The 24,795-nt window shown below is 34.0% G+C and overlaps 1 protein-coding gene across 1 annotated transcript in view; it reads right to left on the bottom strand.

Annotated features, from left to right (window-relative positions):
• Positions 1 to 24,795, bottom strand: part of LOC107709386 (neuroplastin-like) — a 39,168-nt gene that overhangs the window by 10,427 nt on the left and 3,946 nt on the right. Inside the window, exons 2-7 of the mRNA XM_016513838.1 lie at positions 16,088 to 16,435; positions 9,212 to 9,389; positions 3,990 to 4,084; positions 2,633 to 2,690; positions 2,326 to 2,467; positions 568 to 841 (exon numbers count right to left, since the gene is read on the bottom strand). Coding sequence (XP_016369324.1) covers positions 568 to 841; positions 2,326 to 2,467; positions 2,633 to 2,690; positions 3,990 to 4,084; positions 9,212 to 9,389; positions 16,088 to 16,435 — 1,095 coding nt within the window. The remainder of the gene's footprint in view (positions 1 to 567; positions 842 to 2,325; positions 2,468 to 2,632; positions 2,691 to 3,989; positions 4,085 to 9,211; positions 9,390 to 16,087; positions 16,436 to 24,795) is intronic.

Here is a 24,795-nt window from a genome sequence, read left to right as displayed (position 1 = left end):
AAGTGTCACATGATCCTTAAGAAATCATTCTAATATGCTGATTTATTATTAGAATTATCCAAATATTTTTTTGGAAACTGCGATACTTTTTTCAGGATTATTTGATGAATAAAAAGTTCAAAAGAACAGCATGTATTCAAAATAGAAATCTTTTCTAACAATATAAGCACTATACAAAAAATATTAAGCAGCACAACAGTTTCCAGCACTGATAATAAATCAGCATATTAGAATGATTTCTGAAGATCATGTGACACTGAAGACTGGAGGAATGATGCTGAAAATACAGCTTTAAAATTACATTTTAATGCATATTAAAATAGAAAAACGTTATTTTACATCATAATAATATTTCACAATATTACATTTTTTTTTGTATTTTTGATCAAATAAGTGCAGCCTTGATGAGCAGAAGAAACTCCTGTAAAAACATTAAAAATCATTCTGATCCCAAACTTTTGACCGGTAGTGTACATCAGAATGATGGTCAGCATTTCAACAAGCAGCTACAGGAAATAATACCGCAAGACCTTTAGCAACAATCTTTAAAAGCAGAGCACTACTTACCGTCTGGAACCTCGTCTGGCCTCTTGCGCTTCTCGTAAACCACAATGATGACCACGAGGATGATGATCTCGGCCAGGACGCCCAGGAAAGGCCAGAGCGGGGCGAGGTGACTCCGCACTCGCAGGATGGTCACGGACTCTTTGGAGCCGATGATGTTTGAGGCGTTGCAGACGTACTCGCCCGGATCTGTGCTGATGTCCAGACCCATGATGCTCAGCTCTGTGAAATTCTCTTTGCTGATGACGAAGAATCGGCCGGTGCTGTTGTCAATGTCCTATGAAGAGAAAATCAATGTGATTCATGACATCACCTCCTCATCAGCTGTCTATGAAATACATTTCAATGTGATTTCAGTGTCATACCATGAGGGAGAGTAAATGATGACAATTGTCATACTTTCAGGATACATTACCGTACACATCTTTTTGGGTCAATAAGATTTTTTGTTTAAAGAAATTTATATTTTTATTCATCAAGGACCCATTAAATTGATCAAAAGTGACAGTAAAGACATTTATAATGTTACAGAAGATTTCTATTTCAAATAAATGCTGTTCTTTTGAACTTTCTGTTCATCTGTGAATCCTGAAAAATAAAATGTAACAGTTTCCACAAAAATATTGGGCAGCACAATAATAATCAGAAATGTTTCTTGAGCAGCAAATCAGCATTTTCAGATTTTATTTTTTCTGATTTTTTCAGATTTCAGAATTTTCATCATCATTCCTCCAGTCTTCAGTGTCACATGATCTTCAGAAATCATTCTAATATGCTGATTTATTATCAGTGCTGGAAACTGTTGCTGCTTCATATTTTTTTGGAACCTGTGATACTTTTTTTCAGGATTCTTTGATGAATAAAAAGTTAAAAAGAAGAGCATTTATTTAAAATAGAAATATTTTCTAACAATATACACTATCGTTCAAAAGTTTGGGGTCGTTTAATTCAACAGGAAAACATGTTTATTTTTTTGACCCAATTTTTTCTAATCTTAAGCATAAACTCACTTAATTTGAAAAAAATTCTCAGAAATTAAGACTTCTTGTGTCATTTTGCTTCTCAAGTAGATGTATCTTGATTTAAGAATGTTTAGATATTTGCACTGGAAAACAAGAAAATAAAAATACTGAGAATTCCTGAATACTGAGTTTTGGATGGAAAAAAAAGAGACATTCTGAACCGTTCTTGCATAATTGTGTATCCCAACACCGCAAATGATTGACATAATGAGACGGCGCAGACCTAATATCGTAACAGTTCTAAAAATAGGTGTCATTCTCTTTTTGCAAAAAATAAATAAATAATATATATATATTTTTCTTTTTTTAGGACTGTTAAGATCTTTTTTATTTATACATTTTTATATTTCATATTATATTAATTATTTTAAATTGTATTTATTAATATTTATATTTCATGAAAATAATTCAGTATTCAGTTATATATGTATTATATATATATGAATTATGTATGCTCTATATACTGTAGATATTTAATATATAGAGCATACATAATTAATATATATAATACATATATAACTGAATACTGAATTATTTCCATGAATATAAATAATAATTATTAAAACATGAAATATAACTTATTTTTGCTAATTTGATGTAGTGGTGAAATGTGACCCAAAATAAGACATTATATTCTGAAAAGCGACAGTGAGCGCAGCATTATCCTCACAGCATCCTTCCGAACACAAATGTCTCTTTCTCCCTCTTTTCCATCCCATCGTCTGGTCCTCTTTCAAACCCTGATCGCCTGCGGAAGCGAGTGATCAATGCCGGGCAGAGATCGGTAACGGTGTCGGGATACCTGCTCTACGCTGCTATTTGCAGGGCGTCTCATTTGCCTTGAAAGGAAAGAGCTAGTGTAACCCAAACCCCAATGCAATCTGCGACAGATGGAATATATACAGCAGAATCGAGACAGGAATTCATGCAGAGCGAATGTATGGAGTAAAAGTGACTCACGCGCACGACAGATTGCGCACCGACATCCTTCCTTAATAATGCCTTACTAAATATAAACACACGTAAAGGTGCAGGCTGAGTTTTACCGCACCTGACGTGATTTAATTCGATTACGCCACCATATGGAAGAGCGATCTCTGATTACTGTGCACAAACATCACAATATATTGCTGTTTTAAAAGACTTGGGAGTGTAACGCTTGAAACATGCATGCGCAGGGCAGATTATGATAGTGGACTGTAAACTCCTGCCATTAGAAACACTGGGAGTGAATCCAGAGCCTTAATCCAGACCCAACCCACTGCATGAACCTCCATCTGTTCCCTCAAAGTGTGTGTGTGTGTGTGTGTGTGTGTGTGTGAGAGAGAGAGACACGCACAGAGAGAGAGAGAGAGAGAGACACAGCGAGAGAGAGAGAGAGAGAGAGAGAGAGAGAGAGAGAGAGAGAGAGAGAGAGCCAAAGACTGGAGTGGTTGAGGGTGAACAGACAGAATGCATGATGGGCCACATTCAACCTGAACGACTCCCACTGGACGACAGAACCTCATATTCATCTGATATTGAAGACGGGATATCTTTGGCTCATGTCACTGGGCTTCAGGACTCTTTTTTTAGTGTCGGGCGAATCTCAAATCAAACATGTGCAGGTCATATTTCAGCACAAGAAACAAATAAGACATTGTATTTTGCTTAAAGAATATGAAGCCTATTTTTAGGACCATTACATTTTTTTTTAAATAACACATTATTTTCATGACTAATAACACATTTAAATTTGAATTACCTTAATGCAAAACATCTGATTAGTTATTTATGTAAATTATATATTTAAATTGTAAACTATTTATATGATACATTAGTATTTGATGTATATTGTATGAAAAATATTGTATATTTACAGTGAAAATGAATTTGTTTCTAATGAAAATCACATTTGAGAACAGAATTAGAAATATATTGAAAAAATATGAAAATATATTAAAATATAACACACACACACACACACATATATATATATATATATATATATATTTTTTTTTTTTCTTACGTTGTGATATATATATATATATATATATATATATATATACAGTTGTCATTTACTAATTTATGCTTATTTAATAAAAAAAAATTACATTTATATTTAATTTATATTTATATAAGTTTCAAAGTATTTCATTTTTAATATAAAAAATTACTGTATTACAATAATGAGAATCTAATGAGAAACACCATTAAGAAATACAAGAATTACAAAAAAGCAGTAAGAGTGTCGTTTGTCTCACATTTTCTTTCCTCTTTTGAGTTCTTTTCATTTACAGTCTGAAACATACAGGTGAAGAGAGGCTAATTACACTCCAAACAATACCTAATTATAACACGGGCTAGGTCTCCTCTGGACGCTGTTAACAGTATGTTAATGAGTTTTGTGAAAGGATTTCTTACCTTTGACCTCAATGGAAGCATTGGCATTGGGAGCCGACTTAAAGGTGTAAACGCACATGTATTCACCCGAAGCATCTGTCCTGGGTTTACTTAACCTACAAAACAAGAAACACAATCACTGCCAACTCCAAACTGGAGCATCTCTACAAAACCAAAAAGAACAGTTCACCAAACGCTGAAAATACCGTTATTTACTCGCCCTCATGTCACTGCAAACCTGTGCTGTTTCTCCCATTCAAGCTCATACTGATTGCACAATATTTCAAGTCTCCTGAAGCCGTATAGTATCTTTGTGTGAGGAACATTTACATTTATGCATTTGGCTAATACCTTTACATTACATCATTTCATGCATTCCCTGGAAATCAAACCCATGACTTTGGCGTTGCAAGCATCATGCTCTACTGCTGAATGCAGGAACAGAAACATTATTCACAGATAATCTTCCCACCAAAGCTCTGACATCTATGGAAGCCCGTTTCTGCCACGGAATACAAAATAAAACTTTATCTCCACAATTCTGTCTTTTTTCTCTCTCTAGGAATTCTGAGGGAAAAAGTCAGAATTACGAGATACTAATTCAGAATTCTGACTTTCTTTCTCACAATTCTGAGTTTCTATCTCGCAATTCAGATTTGTTAAAATCAGAATTCTGAGTTTACATCTTGCAATTCTGACTTTATCGCAATTCTGATAAAAAAGTCGGAATTGTGAGATATAAATTCAGAATTCTGATTTTCTTTCTCGCAATTCCGAGTTTCTATTCTATTCTATTCTATTCTATTCTATTCAGACTGTTTAAAATCAGATTTCTGAGTTTACATCTTGCAATTTGGACTTTTTTGTTTCCATCATGAAATGTGACTTTTTATCTCACAATTCTGACTTTTTTATCATATCTCCCAAATATGCATTTATATCTCGTAATTCTGAGTTTATATCTCAAAATTCTCTTTTTTTGCACAATTCTGATATTAAAAAAAAGTGTCAGAATTGAGATATAAATTCAGAATTCGGACTTTCTCGCAATTCAGACTTTTTAAAATCAGAATACTGAGTTAAACGACTTTCGTTTACATAAAGAAATAAAAAATAAAAAAGGTAAATGCGACTTTTTATCTCACAATTCTGACTTTTTTTCTTGCAATCTCCCAAATATGCATTTATATCTCTCAATTCTGACTTTTTTCTCAGAAATGTGACAATTACGAGATGTAAACTCAGAATTGCACAAAAAAAATCTGAATTTTAAGATAAGTCGTAATTACCTTTTTAATTGTTTTTTGACCCCGTGACAGAAACAAGCTTCCATAGACAACTTGCATTCATATAAAAAAGGGGATGCTAAATGTACTAAATGCCACTAATCCTGAATATATGGATTGGAGAAAGGAGAAAAAATGTCTTTTATCACATTTTGTCTTTTTATCACACGTTGCATATATGACTTCAGAAGGCTTCTTTTCCATATACATACATAAATATATATTTTTTTTTTTTTTTTTTTTTTTTTTTTTTTCTTACGTTGTGACATTATTCCCATGACACATTTTGCCTCACATTTGAATTATCTTAATGCAGAAAATCTCATTCTTATTAGTGTAATAAAAAAAAATTAAGAAAATATTATTTCAATTGTACAGTATTTGTACATGATAGTATTTGGATGTACTGTTGTTTAAAAAGCATTATAGTAAAAATGACTATATTAAAGTAATGAAAATCAAACGAGAATCACATTTGAGAAAAATGGAAATTACAAATAATTGTAATAGTCATAAAAACAGTTAATTAAAAATAATAATTTCTATTAAATAATTCAATTTTGCAATATATCCTTTTTCTGCAATGACAGGTGTCATTTTCTTTTTGCAAAAAAAAAAAAAATGAATAAAAATTATTATATTGCAAAATATAATTATTAAATAGAAATAATGACATTTTGAATTACAAAATATAACAATTTATTTTTGTTCACTTGATTATGTGGTAAAATGTGCCCTTTTTCTGTCTTTGCAAAATAAATAATAATTATTTATTTAATTAATCAAAAATAATGTCTAATTATTTATTAAATAAATAATTAGACACTATAAAATATTCACCAAAATACTATGTAGCATAAAAAAAAACCCTAAAACAACTTCAGCGTAGATTCCTGAATTAAAGTGTCTTGCGGCTCCAGTAAAGATGCATGTAAAGAGACACAGACAGGACAGGAACAATACGTCAGGAAGCTTCTTCATCGCGTGTTTCTAGCAGAACGGAGCTGAATGCTGTCATCTAACAGACTCGGGGCAAACAGCAACATCATCGCGTTACGTAACCAGGCAACGCTTAACGAGAGCCTTGACATAACGGTCCGGGCATGCTCAGTGCGTCCGACGGCCGTGTCAAAACAAATTGGCTTAACTGCGAGGAACACGCAGGCAAGCTCAGACCGAGTCGGGTCTCAGGGGCATTAGTGGAGATCACAATCCACTTCATATACATACAAATATTATTCGTGTCATCTGTAGCTCCCACTGTCCAGAAAATTAGCAGAACCTCCAAATGAGGCAAGGATATGCCTGGATCATATTTCACCACAAAATAGAAATAAGTAAATCTAATTTTTGTGATATGCAAACAACAACAACAATACTATATTAATTAATGCTTTTTTAAATTAAAATGATTTTTTTTTTACATTTAGAAATCGTTCAAATAAAAAATAAAAATCTTGATATTAGAGTTTTTTTTTACTGTAATATAATAAATAATCAAATTGTAATATGCAAAAAAACAATGGTATTGTCAGATATTAATTTATGCTTAATTAAAATTAATCTAAATTTAAAAATGTAAACTAAAATTTTATGAATAAAAAAAGTATTACAGTTTTTTACTGTAATAAATAAATAAAAAAATCCATTAAATCTATTTTGTAATATGCAAAAAAAAAAACAATTATATATTTATGTCACATACTAATTTATGCTTTCCATATACATACATAAATATATATTTTTTTGGAGTTTAACAGACATTTTCACTAGCAACTTGTATAGAAAAGAGCAACTGATAAATAAGGTTTGAAACGACATGGAATAATTTTTGTGTGCGCTATTGCTTTAAGAGCCGATATTAATCAGTGAAGCATTATTAATCATCAGAGAGAGCGACCTATTATGACAGCATTTTCAGAAAGCATTTTTCAGGTGGCCGGTTGTGTGGAGATGTATTCTGGCGGCACGCTGCACTGGGAACATGGACAGGGGCTTGATTACGCAGTGCTGTCTGCTCTCTCTGGAGCCCGTGACATGCAGTCTGACAGCAGATCGCCTCGCGCCACATCACTCTCAGCCAGAGCTCTGCTGGGGGGGTTTCGCTCTCATCAGACGTGTTACTAAAGAGATTTCGTGCTTGAACATCCGGACTGTCCTCAGAGTTTCTAAAAGAGCTTGACATTACAGACTTCACGGGTATATGAAATATAATTTGAGGCAAAGCTTCTTCTGAAATTGCTACGATGCTGGAGTGAATTGGACAGGTTGCATTTCACCCTAAAAGAAATAAATAAAAGACGCTGAGAAATTAGATTCTCAAATTAAAATTATTAAATATATAAATTACATTTAGTTTAAATGAAAATGAAGTCTGTTTTAAGAACTGCAGATTTTTGCATTTTGACATTTTCATGCCATGATTATCATAATAAATAATAGAATAATAAAATGATATAATAAAATGTATTATTATTATTATATTTAATATATATTTTGACATTTATATAATTAAATTTATATTTTTTATATATATTTAATATAATCAAATTGTAATATGCAAAAAAACAATGGTATTGTCAGATATTAATTTATGCTTAATTAAAATTAATCTAAATTTAAAAATGTAAACTAAAATTTTATGAATAAAAAAAGTATTACAGTTTTTTACTGTAATAAATAAATAAAAAAATCCATTAAATCTATTTTGTAATATGCAAAAAAAAAAACAATTATATATTTATGTCACATACTAATTTATGCTTATTTAAATTAAATTTAAAAAAATTAAATTACATTTTTATAAACAAAACTATTACAATGTTTACTGTAAAAATATCTATTTTTGTAATATGCAAAAAACAACGATGTATTGATTTGTTAGGTACTAATTTATGCTCTCTTAAAAATAAATTTAAAATTAAACTTAAAAAAATAGTATTACAGTATTTTACTGTATTTTGTCTGTAACAAACAAACAAATTAATTTATCATTTATTTATATATAATAAATAATTGTTGTAATATGTAAAATAGTGTGTATATATATATATATATATATATATATACACACATATATATATATATATATATATATATATATATATATATATAAAGTTATATTTAATATATATTTATATAATTTAAAAAATATATATATTTAATATATATTTATTTATATAATTTCTATATTTCAATGTATATATGCGTGTGTTAAATAGAATTATAATGATTAATAGAATAATATATATTCATATAATTATAGAATAAAATAATATAATTAAATATGATAATAATAATAATAATATGTTTTACACACACACACATACATGTATATATATATACATACATACAGTATTTATATATATTAATTAATATATTTTACATATTTAAGATATATTTAATTTACATGTTTTATCATTACAAATTTTTTATTTTTATAAAATAAATGTAAAATAAATGTTTGAGAGATCACCATCAAGGATAATGGGAATAACAAAAAAATATAAAATAAAAAAATATATATATACAGTATATATACATACAAATCTAATCTAAAAAATATATTACAAATTATTGCATTAAAATTTTAACTTTTTTGCAAAGGCACAATATAAATTCTTCTGTTATCCATTTGTGTTATAAATGCTTCATTCATTTCATTTGATTTTGGGGTGAAATATGACATTTTCCTGAGCTTCATCCACCTGTCAGCCAGAATAAGCAGTGCAGTGCAGATTAGCAGATTGCCTGAAACACAGATGATGTGCTGCCTGCCGAACTACTGGGCTTTCTTAATCTATCAACATGTTTCCTGATCGTTTTTATAATCTGAGGCACGAGCGGAAATGATTAATCTGTGGTAACTGACAGCATGTCACAGATGCAATAGAGAGAAAAAACTAAAACAAAAATGAGAAGCACCGATGAACCCAAAGCAAAGAGCTGAAATCTCACTTGAACTTGGTGTGTCTGTGCTCCGTCCTGGTGTTGGCAATCTCCAGTCCGTTCTTCATCCAGAAGGTCTCCCGGTGGGTGCTGTGCGAGTTAGTGAGGTTACACTGAAGAGTGATGGGCAACTCCTGCCCGCTTTTAGGCTGCAAAATCTCCTGATCCGAAGCATTGATCCGTGGCTCTGAAACGAAGACAAAGTCCAGGACAATTAGAGAATAAAACATTACGATCTTAATGGACATTCATGTTTCCTTCAGACCTTCCTGAATGTGTTCCTGTGTGGAGAACGGAGACAACACGAATAAACACATTACAGTTGCACATCAAATAGTGTCAAGTTTAACATATGTCCCTTTATAGATTGTCTTGATGCTTAAAGAGAAAATTCACCCGAAGATGAAGATCCTGTCATCATTTACTCACCCTCATGTCGTTTCAAACCTTTCTCTCTTCTGAGAAACACAAAAAGAGTTGCTTTTGGACTGGAAACAATGACTGTCAAGCTCCAAAAAAAAGTCCACAAAACTCATGCATTTTAAGCCATAGCATGCGATACACCGGACAATCGGCTTTAGATAAATTTGTTTTCCACAGAAGTGTCACGCAGGTTTCAAAAGACATGCAAACGATGAATGTTCATTTATGGGTGAACTGTCTCTTTAAGAGCACATATACCTCCATACTTGCCTTAAGGAATGCCTGAAATGGGACAAACATGGATCGCAATTTCTTCTATTTTGACACAAATCATAAATTAGACACTGAATTTGCACCTGCAGATGATCAAGACTCAAAAGTGAACATGCAGTTGTGTTCTGACCACAATATGAGCCTCATCAATTGTGCAAAAGACCGCTTTTACAGCGAAATAATCATAATCATCCACAGTTTCCATTAAATCCAGTTCAACTTAATTTCAAGTGCAAGCTGCAAAGCTTCTAATAACAGTTCTGTTTCGGTTCAGCTTGTCTTCTCTTGGCATATATCAGTGGCCATAATTGATATCCAGTAATGCTTTACGGTTTCAATATTGTCTAAGAGCTGGTCAAAATAAAAAATCTGCACATGTAGATTTTTACAGAATTGAAATGCCTGTCATTCCCGTTTATTTATGAAATATTACGCTCAAACTGATGATGCTTTTAGCTATCAATAAAGCACTCAAAAATGGCCTAAATTTAAGATTTATGTATTTGAATTGCATATAAAATTCCCATCCATTTGAATCACATGGTTTTAACATAAACAACCTCAAAAAATCATGGCATAGTTTATTATCAACTATTTGCATCTATTTGATTTGATTTAAATAATCATATTTTCAAATTGCTTAAGTATCAGCGTAAATCTGTTCATTGTGAAAACAATTAAATTTAATCAGTTGCAAAGTAAACATGGCTAAATATGACTAGTTGTGTAAAAACGTATAAGTGCGAGTTTGAATCAAATTGGATTTATTGATGATAAATATATAATAATCTGGTTAATGTGTATTTAAAACACATTCGGTTTATTAGTACTATTACAGAAATCTGTTTGTTTGTTTGTTTATGTTAAAACTATGTAATCCAAATAGATGGAACATTTATATGCAATTCAAATTCTTAAATTTAGTTCTAAATATTTTTGGAGGGAATTTTTCTCCATTTGAAACATTTTACTATATTAGCTATTTAAATATTCAAATACATTCTATAGATTTTCCCTCAAAATCTGGACGGAAAATCAGGAGATTTTTTCTGGGACTACTATGGGCTCAAATAACAAAAATGTCACTACTTTCCATCCTAGCTTTTTAATCTAAACATACAGACTTTAATCAAATGAGCGAGGTGTCCATGTGTGTGAATCTCTACCGTAGCAACCGCAGCACCCAGTTGGAAAAAGCAGGGCGAGGCATAATCACTCTGTGATTGGCTTGTACAGTAAACCTCCAGATATTATTCCCGCTCCGCTGGGAGAGGCACGGGATGATCCGTGTGCCGCCAGAAACTCCAATTAGCATTCCTTACACCTCCTCCTGCAGTTTGGTTTAGCCGAGGGGAACGCTACTGCTAGCTCTCTCTCGATCGCCTATACTCTCACCTACACACAACCAGAAAATCTCAGTCTGCACGGCTACAGAACGGCTGGAGATCCTGCCGAAGGTCATCTGGAGGACACCTGCTAAGAGGAGGGAGTTTAATGAGTCGGTCTTGCTCACAATCATCAGCCAACGATCACGGAAAACTGTGAAGGGAAGTTTGGGGTGAAAATATGCATATTAGTGATGCACCGATCCCAAGAGCCGATTATTGAGCCGATTATTACATCTGCCCAAATGGACACTGACAGTTTGGATTTGCTAAAGAAAAAAAAAATCTTCCAACTAATGCTGTAAACAATACAGGGATCCCTCTCATTTGGTATATACTATAATATTAAAGGTTAAAATTAACAATGGGCCCCAAACTATTCAAATGCTACTTATTATCAGATATAATCAGTGTTTGGTGCAATGCATTATTAAGTAATTAATTACTGTAATTTAATAAGTAAAGTGAGGGATTACTCTTAATTTTTCTGTCATTTAATTACAGCTACTTCTGATGTAAAGCCTACAGAACAATTCTATATCAAACAACCTTAAAATGTATGTTTTTAATGTAAACTTCTCCCTTTGGATAGTTCAAAAAGAATTTATGCAATTTTATAGAATTTATTTGAAAGGGTTAAAAGAGCAGTTTCATGTCTATCCTTGTATTATTCAGCTGGTCGAGGTTGACATGGGATTTAGAAAGTAATTAGTAATAAGTAATGCAATACTTTTTGGAAAGAGTAATTCGTAATTACACTGTTGAAGATCTAATTAGTAGCTAGTAATTAGTTACTTATTTTTTTTAGAGTGACTTACCCAACACTGGATATAATAATCACACTCAAATAAAACTGAAATGTTTGTACTCAACTCAATTGCACATAAGGCAGTTTTTAGAACTTTTAGATTTATTCATGCATGCATATATAATTAACAGTAATAAGCTGTAAGTAATACATTGTGAACACCGGATAACTTTCCTGAGGTAATTGCAACATTAAGTGACATATTGATCACAAGCTGGTTTATTGACGTCTTTCTGTGGCTGAAACACTGATTGAGTGATTACATGAAACATGATAAGCTTTGCAAGGTTGTATTGTATTTCAACACCATCTGATGTTCATGCATGTTTATTTCGCATTATACCTTGTATTAAAGTGGAAGAGAGTCGTACTACAGCAATGTCACGCCAGATTAAAGACTGACAAAACGGCATTTATTGCTTGATTTTTGTGATAAAATGGACAGAATTTGAGAGCTGAGACTTAGTTTCATATCAGAAGTAACAAACGCACAAAGCTCTGTGATTACTAGACAGGAGGCACATTAAAAATAATGTTTGGTGAGGGAAAAAACTGCACATCTGGCAACCCAGGCTTGAACTACAGGTGATTCATAAGGTCAAATAAACCCTGCATTAACTGTACTTCACTGTAAGTGATATTGCATTAACTTTGACAGCCCTAAATCCTGCACAAGTCTAAATTCTGCACAGTTTTGATGTAAAGGATTGACAGGATATAATCAGATCATCGGCCAATGGCCAGTACTGCAGATAATTGCTTTTATCGGCCGATACATCGGTGCATCCCTAATAAATATTAACATTAACATTTGCACTACAGTCTACAGCCTCTACACACGAGAAGCTCGACAAGACCACCATCAATCTAGACGCTGTCCTGTTGACAAACTATACGCTTCAGCATGTATAGCCTGTTATATGCATGTGAAGATGCCGTATCACATGTATATAATATGAAATCACAGACTCTCAGTAATGACAGAATATATCATGTTTATACACCTGCATTTGACATAAAAAGACATTTGTCTTAATTTAGCAAGCTCTTGATGGACAGGAATCCCTGAAGTTCAGTTAAGACCCGACTGCTTGGCTTCTGCTTTTGGTGGAATATCATGTCATTACTGAATCACAGGCAAACACTAAAATGCAAAGAAGGCACAAGGTCATTCTCCGCTGGCGGATGCAAACGGGGCAGTTTTATAACAGAGATAAGTTTGTGATTTTTTTCGGGGTATTGAGATAAGGAATTGCCCGTTTAACTGAAATGACCCCTTTTCCTTGTGTCTTCTTTCTGGTCTCATCCACCCTTTTCCAAGGACAAAATGCACAGAAAAAGCACGGCATGACTTCAAAGCGCCGTTAGGCTTTACGCTCTGCACAGGGCACACAAAGGCAGGCTTTGAAGTAAATAAAACAACCCACGCAATGCAAAACTGAAAAACGAACAGACTAAATCATGTCCGTATGAAATAAAAATAAAGAACCCAAGCAAAACAGGAAACAGGAAGCAACACAGGAAACAGAAACAGCAGGGATGGGCGGCATGTATAGGGTGAGGGAGGAAGGAGTGAGGAAGAGGAGGAGGAGGAGAGGCAGACAGAGAGCAGGGATTTGTCTGGGTTTGTGGTCATCCACAACAAGAGGCTCAAAGGCATTAGGAGAAGAAAAGGGGCTGAAGGACTATTGAATTCAGTGGGAATCCTCAAAGTCTGCCTGAAGGAAAGGGGGACATTTGGACACACCAAGGTCAAACCATAATAAAAATACAAGAGGAATCAATACAATTCCAAAAATGAACTCAAATGAACATAATATGGGTTTTGTTTTATTTTTGTTTGTAGCAGGGCTGGGTGGCATGGAAAATGTTATTTAGTTATTTTTGCTGCCAAAATGCTTTATGTATTGCATAATCATGTGGTAATATCTATTTTTGGATTTTTTTGGATTTTTTAAATACTTTACAAATGACAGGTGCTTCACCTCATTTGATTCTTTTCTCATTTATGCTACAATATCAGATTATATTCATAACAAACGAATATGTAGATATCATAAAACAGAAATGCACTCTATATATGAGTGGATGTGCAATGTTTTAAATCATAAAACTGTTGAAATACACCAGGGTTGTGCAAAGGTCAGAATGAAAGAATTGATTCGAATTGATTCAGTGGTGATTCGTTTCAATTCATGAGTGAGAATTCAAATTGTACTGGCAAAAACATACCGGAATTTGAATTGGAATGACAAGAGGAGGAATTACCGAATTATAATTCAAAGAAATTCTACACAAGTGATGCATTCTGGGAAAGTAAGTGTTGTTCCAGCCTGTTTCATAAATATGTCTGTCTTAAAGGCCTCTGAAACCTTCAAACATCAAGATTTTTTTTAACCCTTGTGCATCCCTAGGATATTAGTCTTTGTTTTGTTATTAATCATTTTGTCTGTTAATGCTAACAGCATAAATTCAGCCATTTTACTGGAATTTTAATATTTCACCCTTATTTTCTTTCATAAATCTATTTTACACCAGGTGCAAAAAAAATAGTTACACTCAGGACCTCGATGACAAAAATTTATTTCCCAGTAAAACCCATTTAAACTGCAATATTTAATCCCAATGCCATTTAAGCATAAAACCATGCATTCTCTGTTAATAAAGATGACAAAGCTTCAAATCATTTACTATTTAATCTTTTTTTTTTTTTTATGTCTGTGTGAATGTTTTTATTTTTTTATGGCACAAAAAAATAATAAAGCATCACAATGAATGTAGTTTATAATCATTGATTTATCCAAAACTGTAATAATCCCACCACAATAAAGCATTTAGTATATAGAAATTAATTATTTGTGTGTTTGTTTATAAAAAAAACAACAGTTGCATTATGCAAACTGGCATTTAAAGGGTTAAATGCTTCTTCTTTTTTTTTAAAGGTAAAAAAAAAACTGTTAGTGTCAATGTCAGTGAAAGCTGTAAAGAACTATAATATTATATAATATTTAATATTTTTAGGACCATTTATGATGTTTTTGTCCTCTATGTGCCTTTTATAAATTGACGCAAAAGGGTTAAACAAGCCCACACAGAAAGTTGACAAACTTCAAAATTTAAGTTCCTTAATTCAAATTCAGGAATTGAATCAGATTTTGTGCATCATTCATTAAACACATTCTCAGTTCAGTTCCACAACCCTGATACCAACCTGGTCTCATAAAAATACGTACCTCTGGGTACTTTTCTGCAGCACCGTTTAACGTAACTTACTGCACGTTTCGCCGCGGTTTCAAAGATAAATGCCCACTGAGTGGTGCGAAAACACGGGTTCAATACGTCAACCCTGGCACGTTTTTATTACGTTGATATAGGTATGTACTGCTGTGTTTTTATCACGTTGCTTCAGGTACGTATTGCGGCAGTTCACAATTCAAATATCCAGGGACTGACGCTAAATGTTAATGCTTTATCGCGTTGGAAATATGCCCTACACCAAACCCAACCCTAAACCTACCTGATAGTGTTAACAAATGCAAAACTGATATAAATGCGCATTTGTTGATGCAACCGTGCCATTTGAACTTCCTTATATGCAGATTTGAACTGTTTTGTTTAATCGAAACTCTGTAAATTTGTGTGAAAAGGAATAAAAGGTGTCGGAGTTTTACTGCCTCTAGTGTTAATTTCTTTTGGAAACTGCAGTGATATGTACTTATTGGTACGTATTTCGCGTCTCGCGAAAAAGTGCCCCCAGGTACGTTTTTTGCCATGAGACCACGTAGCCTGGTGAATCAGCTGAATTCAATATCCATATGGTTGCATGCAGAACGACATGTCAAAACTAAATTGCTCCCATTTTAAAATCGAACTGCATCACAGGTAATCAGAATCACGCCACCCAGCCCTAGTCCGTAGCTGTTTTTGCACGAGGGACGCAGGGGGACACTAGTGCATGTTTGAGCATCTAGCTACTACAGTACATAGAGCACTCACTCTGCAGCACGGATATGGTGGCTTGCGTTCGGATCCAGGTGATGGCTGGGTTTTGGCGGAGGTCGTTGCGGCGCGGGTCGTTGCTGGCCCTGCACTCGTAGATCCCGGCGTCCTCCAGCGTGAGGCGGGCGATGGCCAGAACGCTCACACCGTTGGCACCGAACGCCGTGTTGATGGACACCCGCCGCTTGCGTGCGCCATCCCACAGCTGCTTGAAGGAGTCCGCCCTGTTAATATCGGCATACCACCACTGGATCTCCGGCACGGGGTTACCCACCACATCGCAGTACAGCTCAAAGGCGTCTCCTGTGAGCTTTATCTCTGACATTGGCGACTTCACAAACCCAGCTGGAGAGGAAGAGGGAGCCATGAGGGGAAGAAGTGTGAAGGAAAACGGGGAGAAGAGGGGTGTGCGAGAGAAAACCAAAGCGTCCGATCAGTTGGAAAACACAAAAGAAGAATGATCCAAATGCAAATCAAGAAGAAACGAGCCACAAATCAGAAATGAGTGGAAAACAGTTGGAAAATAGTAGAAGTCAGAATAAAAGAGCATCAGTGAGAAACAGGTTAATGGACCCTCATTTGATATTACATTGAAATAGGACCATCTTTGACTATTGTAAAGGGATAGTTCAAACGAAATTAAACATTTGGTCATTATTTACTCACAGTTATGCTGTAAGAAAACACTTTAAAGAATAACAGCATGCAGGTTTGAGTAAATGATGGCAGAACGTTCATTTTTCAGTGAACTTTCCCTCTTAAACTCATTCTCATATGTTTCCATAAAGGCTACTTTACTATTTCTACACACTGGATTTTACATCCTAAATTAACCATCTTACCAATATCTTAGATATATCATAAACAGAAAGACAAGAAGAGAAAAACATTTGCACTAAATGGAATATAGGATGGATGGATGGATTTCCATTAAAAACCATCTAAAAATCCTCAAAAACAGGAATTAACTTGAGAAACAAAATTGTGTAAAACATTTTCTGGCAGCCAAATTTTCTGGCAACATTGCAAAATAATAATAATAATTATTATTATTTTCTTAACCAGCATTTTTGTCGTTACCAATATGCTTTTCTTAAAAAAAAAACTTCCAAAAATTCCTAAAAACAGTAATTTACTAGGAAAGCAAACCTGAAAATACAGATTGGATAAATAGTTATGTAGAATAAATGCTTTTACTTTAAGATCATTTTTCATTTACAAGTTTTGCCTGATGAAATTGTTTTCTGGCAGAACTGCAAAATAATAATAATATTTTTCTTAACCAGCATTTTTGTCTTTACCAATATTTTCTAGGAAAAACATCTAAAAATCCTAAAAAAATAGGAATTTACTTGAGAAACAAAAATTGTGTAAAATAATCGCTAGCTTTCTTGCTTTTAGAGAATATATCTTGAATTAAGTTTCTACTTAAATTCGACTTTGATTTTTTTTTCTACCCTCATTGATAAATTGCATAAACCTTAAAACAAGAAAAAGCATTTTGTCAATGAGGAAGGAAAAATTAATTCAAGATATATTCTCTAATAAATGCATCTTGTATTAAGGAAGTTTAGATATTTTTCCCAGAAAACAAGACAATTGTGAGTCTTGAAATTCTGTGCGCTTAAGAAAAGGTATTTTGCACAGATCCAGATGGCAATAACATCAGCGCATCCCCATTTATCTCAGGAAACAGTGAGATATGAAGAGATGATGCCCTTCGAGATGAAGTTATTATTGTAACGGATTACCGAGTCTGTAAATGAAATGATTCATGAAGGTTTGCTGGAGTTTACAGCATTACGGCTCTCACGGTAAGAGACTGAGCCCACGGAAAGGTGAATTTCACAGGCGTGGAGAAAAGAAATATGCTTGCATCTCACATCAGATCTACTTGCGACTCGGTTCCTGTCGACCACTGATGGTTTTACATCGTTCTTGTTTATCGTAGCACTATCAGCTTGTCACATGCATCCGTGAGATGTCAGAGCTGAGTAATGCACAGGTGGCGTCAGCCACAAACATGTAACCTTAGTCACACACAGTCTGGAGGAGATTCGCTTGCATCTCTACACACAATAACCTTCAGACAGAATCTACATGAAAACAAGAAAACGTGAGGTTGCATATCTCACCGTCTCGGATGTTCCTCCTAAAGTCCTCCTGTCAGAGTATTTCACTTTTATATGAACGTGAATAGATCTCACTTGGGGTCTTTTTCTCAGGAGAAACATCTGAGAAGCAGGAGACTTCAGCAAGATACAGAAAACCTCATTACTGTGTTCTAGAAGAATCAACTACTGATTCTTCTTTCCTCTGGGTACAGATATGAAGTATCGCATTGACATGATGACGGTGCTTATAGTTGCTAAACTACGGTTCAGTTTATCCTTGGTGTGTGATGAATGCTGCCTGTGACGCTAGGCTTGCCTCCAGATGCTCAAGATGGGGACTCAATCATCCCAGAGCGCCGCGAGCTCACGATGCATCTCATGATCTACAGTAGAGTCGCATTTGGACCGAGCTGGAACTCACAGCCAAATATCAATAAAACATGTCAGAATGTGTCAGGGCTGGGTGATTTATCTAATATGCATGATGTAATATAATATACACTACCAGAAATTAATGCTTTCATTCAGTAAGGATGCATTAAATAGATCAAAAGCGACAGTAAAGATATTTATAATGTAACAAAAGATTTCCATTTCAAATAAATGCTGTTCTTTTAAACTTTCTCTTCATCTGTGAATCCTGGAAAATAAAATGTATGACAGTTTCCATAAAAATATTGTGCAGCACGACTGTTTTCAACATTGATAATAATCAGAAATGTTTCTCGAGCAGCAAATCAGCATATTAGAATAATTTCTGAAGATCATGTGACACTGAAGACTGGAGTAATGATGCTGAAAATTCAGCGCTGCATCACAGAAATAAATTACAGTTTAACAGATATTCACATAGAAAACAGCTATTTTAAATTGTAATAATATTTCATATTTTTATTGTATTTTTAATCAAATAAATGCAGCCGTGGTGAGCAGAAAATAATTAAAAACATTTAAAAATCTTACCGACTTCATCACACAGCCCTACCAGGGTTCTTTATCTGTATCTAAAAGGATATCTGGAAAATAATTTTCTAATTTTACACTCAAGAAACTGGCAAAGGAAACATTCTGGCAGGTCATTCAAGGAGACTGAGGTGGTTTTGTCATATAATCTCAGGATGACAAATGAACCGGCGCTCAGAGGACGCCTAAACTGTCTTTTAATCATCATTCTTATACACAAATAAAAGATGGATCAAGCGCAGTATGTTTGTTTGTCAGTGTTCAGGAAAACGACACTACTAAAAGACAGAAACGCCTCACTAGCTTCTTTTCAGCCTTTGACATTCACGGACCGAGGAAATGTAAGGTCAGTGTGAACACTTAATGCATGTTCCTGGTCTAATTGTGAATGACTTGTATTGATTTCAATGAGCGTTCAGGTGTTCAGAAACAGCAGAGAGACTCTGAAGGAAGCCGGTGGGTGTGTGTGTGTGTGTGTGTGGACCGAGCTATGAAAAGACACAATTTTCACTTAGTTGAATTCCCTGCCTGAGGCACGATCATGTGAACCATAATTATATTCTCTTGGAATAAAGACATCTGTGTCTGGAGTTTTCAGCCACCCTAACGAACAGATTGAGCTTTCACACCTTCTTTACTGGAGCGCGATTCTCCGCAAGCCTCTCCGGGAACAGAAACATCTGGATGGTGTGTACAGCGGTGCATAATGACGTGCATTCATTGAGGCTTTTCAATCAGCACCTATCAGGGAAATTAACTTATGCCCATGATGCTACTTCTGCATGTTCATACGTCTCCATTAAAACCCAAAAAGACCATGCAATTACATTTAAAGGAATATTTTACCCAGAAATGAACATTTGCTGATGATATACTAACCCTCAGTTCATCCAAGATTAGGATGAGTTTGTTTCTTCGTCAGATTTGGAGAAATGTAGCATTGCATCACTTGCTCTGCAGTGAATGGGTGCCGTCAGAATGAGAGTCCGTTAACTGATGGACTGGAGTGCTGTGGATTACTGCGGGATTATTGTGATGTTTTTATCAGATGTTTGGACTCTCATTCTGACGGCACCCATTCACTGCAGAGCAAGTGACGCAATGCTACATTTCTCCAAATCTGACGAAGAAACAAACTCATCCTAATCTCAGATGATCTGAGAGTGAGCACATTTTCAGCAAATGTTCATTTTTGGGTGAACTATTCCTTTAAAGATGATTCAGTTTCAATACACTGTTCAATATTGCAACTCTGCTAATTCTCAAATCATTGCAACCTGCCAACTTAAAAAAGGCGTTTAACGGTGGGATTTGGCAGCTTGAGTGTGTTAATGGGATCACTTGAGTTTTTCACCTCTCCGGTGGGAATTATGGCTCCCTGGAGGACAATAAAACACCACACAGACCCAAAAACACAAGCTACCGCTACCACATTTCCACACACACGAGTGTTGAGTAGGTGGAACGGGTCATGAGAGTCTGCTTGTCAATCTGTCTACTATATTAAACAATAACCAGTGATCCTGTGGTGCATTTATATCATGATTTTAGAGTCACGATGCAGTGACTCTTCCACGACAGGCTGTGATTTCTTCATCTTCTTTCTAATAACGTCGGTTGTAAATTGCATATGGAGTATCTAACACAGGTGGTAAGAATGAGTCATTTTTTTCTGTGGAAGAAACTCTTAACAGTTTGCGCAGGTGTTACATGAATTCTTGGTAAATCTCAGCGTTCTGAGTTAATGCCCTGCGACTGCAAAGAACAGCATGTGCCATTTTCATACACGGCTCAACACACCATGTGATTTCAAAAGATGACTGTATATATATATATAAGACAAATAAATGCCAAAGCAGAATTTCTTACAATGGGATATATACACCAGACAAAATTTTGTTTTTCTAATAAATGTCTTGATAAATGTTTATTTAATTTTATATTCACACACACATAATATAAAATAATATATAAACAAATAAATAATATATCATATTTTTATCTTATAAATGTTTATTTAATTTTATATTCACACACACATAATATAAAATAATATATAAATAAATAAATAATATATAATATTTTTTATCTTATTTTATTAATTACTTAGCCCTTTATTTTAATACTATTTTATTTTATTTTTTAATTCTAATTTTGTATTTTTTCTTCTAACTTTTGTGTATATTATATTATATATATAAACACATATATTATATGTAAACACAGTCATGCCAAGAAAGTACTTTCAAATTGAATTGAAGATACCTTTAACAAGCATAATTGTATTGATTTTTGTATAACATTTTGTATAACATAACTTTTTGTATTTTTGCTTTGTTTTTGAGTATCGAAACATTTTTAAATCAAGATACATTTACTTGATGCAAAATGGCAAAAAGTCTTGTTTTCTGAGAATCTGAATCTGACTTTATGCTTAAAATGAGAAAAGAACTATGAATTAACTATTTTTCCTGACACTATTGGTGGATTTTTCCCTCATTTTAAGGATCATTTCTCAAAAAAACAAGATTTCATATCTTATGTCATTTTGCATTAATCAGCATACTATTTATATGAATATTACATGTACAATTTCTTTGAAGTTCCCTTCATTTCTAACAATCCTCACTAGCTCATTTGAAATGGTTCTGCAGTGTGACAAATGAATTAAAAGCACAAATATTTCAATTAATATGAGGTCAGAAAAGCAGAATGTATAATAATGGCAAGAAGAAATGCTATTTAAAACGGTTTTAGATCAAGTATAGCATGTCACACCACAGGACACGTCAACTATAAGCCAAAGATATGAGCATATCGGCCTTCAATAGGATTAATGCTGGAATTAGCATCTCAAAAGTTGCAGCTCACAACTTAAATTCAACCAAAAATGAATATTCTGTCATCGTTTACTTTTATTTTCTCAAAATGAGACGTTCAGCAGAATGTTTTATGCTGAGATTTTACATGCATTGAAACCAGAAACCAAATAATCGTATCATAAAAGAAGCCCAAAAGCTCTTATTCCGAGTTCCACCAAAGAACAAAGTTGATGAAACGATGACAGAATCTTCATTTGTGACTCAACTATGTCTTGAAAACACCTTCAGTCTCACGGATGTCACAGTAACTCGTGGGCTATTTATACTCAGAAGAGTGCCTTTATACCGTGAATTGTTCATGAGGCCAGATTAGACATGGTTCATAGACATATTCACTCCACAATGACTACTGCCTTTCCATCAGACTGAGATTACAGTGTGGCTTTCTGCTTCTATTACAGACAACACTGACCGAATGACAAACACAAACCGTCCCATAAAGCCAGTCCATTAAGAGCTACTGGATTCCCTTCTGGAAAAAATAACTACAAAGCCACAGTTCTGCGCTCCTCGTGTCTGTTCTAATAATAGAAGCATGCAGCAAGAATGAAGCAAAGCCATTTACAGTCCTGCAGATATCTGTTGCTGCTCTCATGAGCGAAGCACACAGTCAGTAACGGCTCCAGGCTTTATATATGCAAGCTACACACTGTTTACATCTTCATTCCTACAATCAGATTCATTCATTAATAGTGAGACGAGCTGCAGGTAACATAGTGTGTGAAGGGAAGGCAGCAGATGTGAGAACTCAGAAACAAACAGAGACTGGGATAAAACCAGTCCAACTGGGATTCAGATCCGACAAATGAAAGTGGAGCGATGCATTTCTGTGCCACCGGCGTCACAGTATAGTACTGCAAAAATAATGCAATGATAAAAAGAGGTTTCCCAAACACCCCAGTTGAACAGATACAGTAATTCCCGCCCAAACTCACACCATTGGTTGAGCAGCGTTGACGTCTCAGGCTGGTCTTGATGCTCAAACAAATAGATCAGACTTTCTTGTGTGACCCTGAATATTCAGCTATGATATGTTTTTATTTTTTTGTATTTTATGACATTTTGCGTTCATATATATATATATTAGATTTTTATTTTGTTCATTACTTAGCACATTATTTAAATACTATTTTATTTTACTATTTATTATCAATAAATTATATTATCAATATTTTTATATTGTTTATTTCCTTTTCTTGTAATTACTTGTTTTGTGTACAATGCTCTGGTAAATATTTTATGTAAGCACAATCATGCCAAGAAAAAAATATTTTAAAATATCTTTACCAATCATAATTGTATTTTTCTATTTAATCTTTTCGTATTTTTGTCTTGTTTTCCATTACAAATATGTATATTTAATTTTTTTTTAAATCAGGATGCATGCATTTACTTGAGATTCAAAATGACATAAGATAATTTTGTTTTCTGAGAAACTGATACAAATAAGAAATAAGAAAAAAATCTGCCACTGGGTAAATAGTTTTCTATTTTAAATGAAGTTTATTATTCTGACTTCATTGGCAGATTTTTGTCCTATTTTAAGCATAAGTGCACTTTATTTTGATGAATTCATCAAAAATTATGATGCCATTTTGCATCTTTGCAAATTTACATTTAGGCATTTACATGTGTGCATTTCACAGACATTTTTCATTCAGTATGATTGCATTGCATTAAATGTTTACACACTATCAGTTCATGCATTGCCTGGAAATCAAACCAATGACCTTGACCATACTAGGGCAATGTCCTACTGCTAAATGCATATTAATTTAAGGATGATTTTAGATAACTGTATTGGAAAACAATACAAAAATGACAAAGCAAGAACATCATTGTGTGCAGTGTAATTATTTTACTTTGACTTTCTATGTTTATGTTGACTTTTCACACAAAGAGCATTTAACCCCTTTATCCCCTTGTCAAAGGTACAAGAGAGCACAGAGAGCACTAGTTTACTAGTCAAAGACTGTCTGATTCATTTTGAATCCAAAAATGACAAACCCTGGCTGACAATGCCAGTTCAAATCTGGCTGTCTTTAAAAACACACAAACTTTGACTGATCGCTTTATGTCTCTCAGGTAGGGATGGGCGATATCTTATCGTTTGCGATATACTGGTAAAAATTCTCCCCACAATAAGAATTAGTCTTCCCACGATAACGATAAAACCTAGTTGTTGACATATTTCTGTGTGCGACCGTGCAGAGCTGTCGTGAAATTGAGGAGGAGTTTATTTATCGCTAAACGAAGAGCTACAGAGTCTACAGTCTGGAACTGGTTTGGTCAGGAGTGTACAGTGCGACAAAAAAATCGGTCTGAGCCTTGAATAAATGTACTACAGTAACACAGTTTTGCATGTGTATGAGCCTGTTTACAAACAAAGATACCATTTATCGACATGCTTTTTCTCCAAATTAACTTCATAACATCAGTCGAGTGTTCGAAATAACTTTGTGATCAGATGTGGTTTCATACTACAGAATGAGGCAGAAATAGTATACAGTGATAAAGTCTAATTGATTAGCGTTGCATTATAAATATACTTCATCCTTATAAAAATACCCAAGATTGCTTGAATAACACAGATAAACCATATATTGTCGCATCCGTATGTTTTGTTGTCATCAAGTTTCCTCAGTTAAAATTTCTCTCTCTGCGTTTTATTCAGCGATAACTGGATACCTTTGTCCATATTAGGGATTTCCTGGAACATCATCAGTGCAATTACTTCTGCCATGCA

This window comes from Sinocyclocheilus rhinocerous, unplaced genomic scaffold (genome assembly GCF_001515625.1).
Source record: "Sinocyclocheilus rhinocerous isolate Xijiao unplaced genomic scaffold, SAMN03320098_v1.1 scaffold3403, whole genome shotgun sequence".
NCBI classification, from domain to species: domain Eukaryota; kingdom Metazoa; phylum Chordata; class Actinopteri; order Cypriniformes; family Cyprinidae; genus Sinocyclocheilus; species Sinocyclocheilus rhinocerous.
This window is presented reverse-complemented; position numbering and strand designations above follow the sequence as displayed.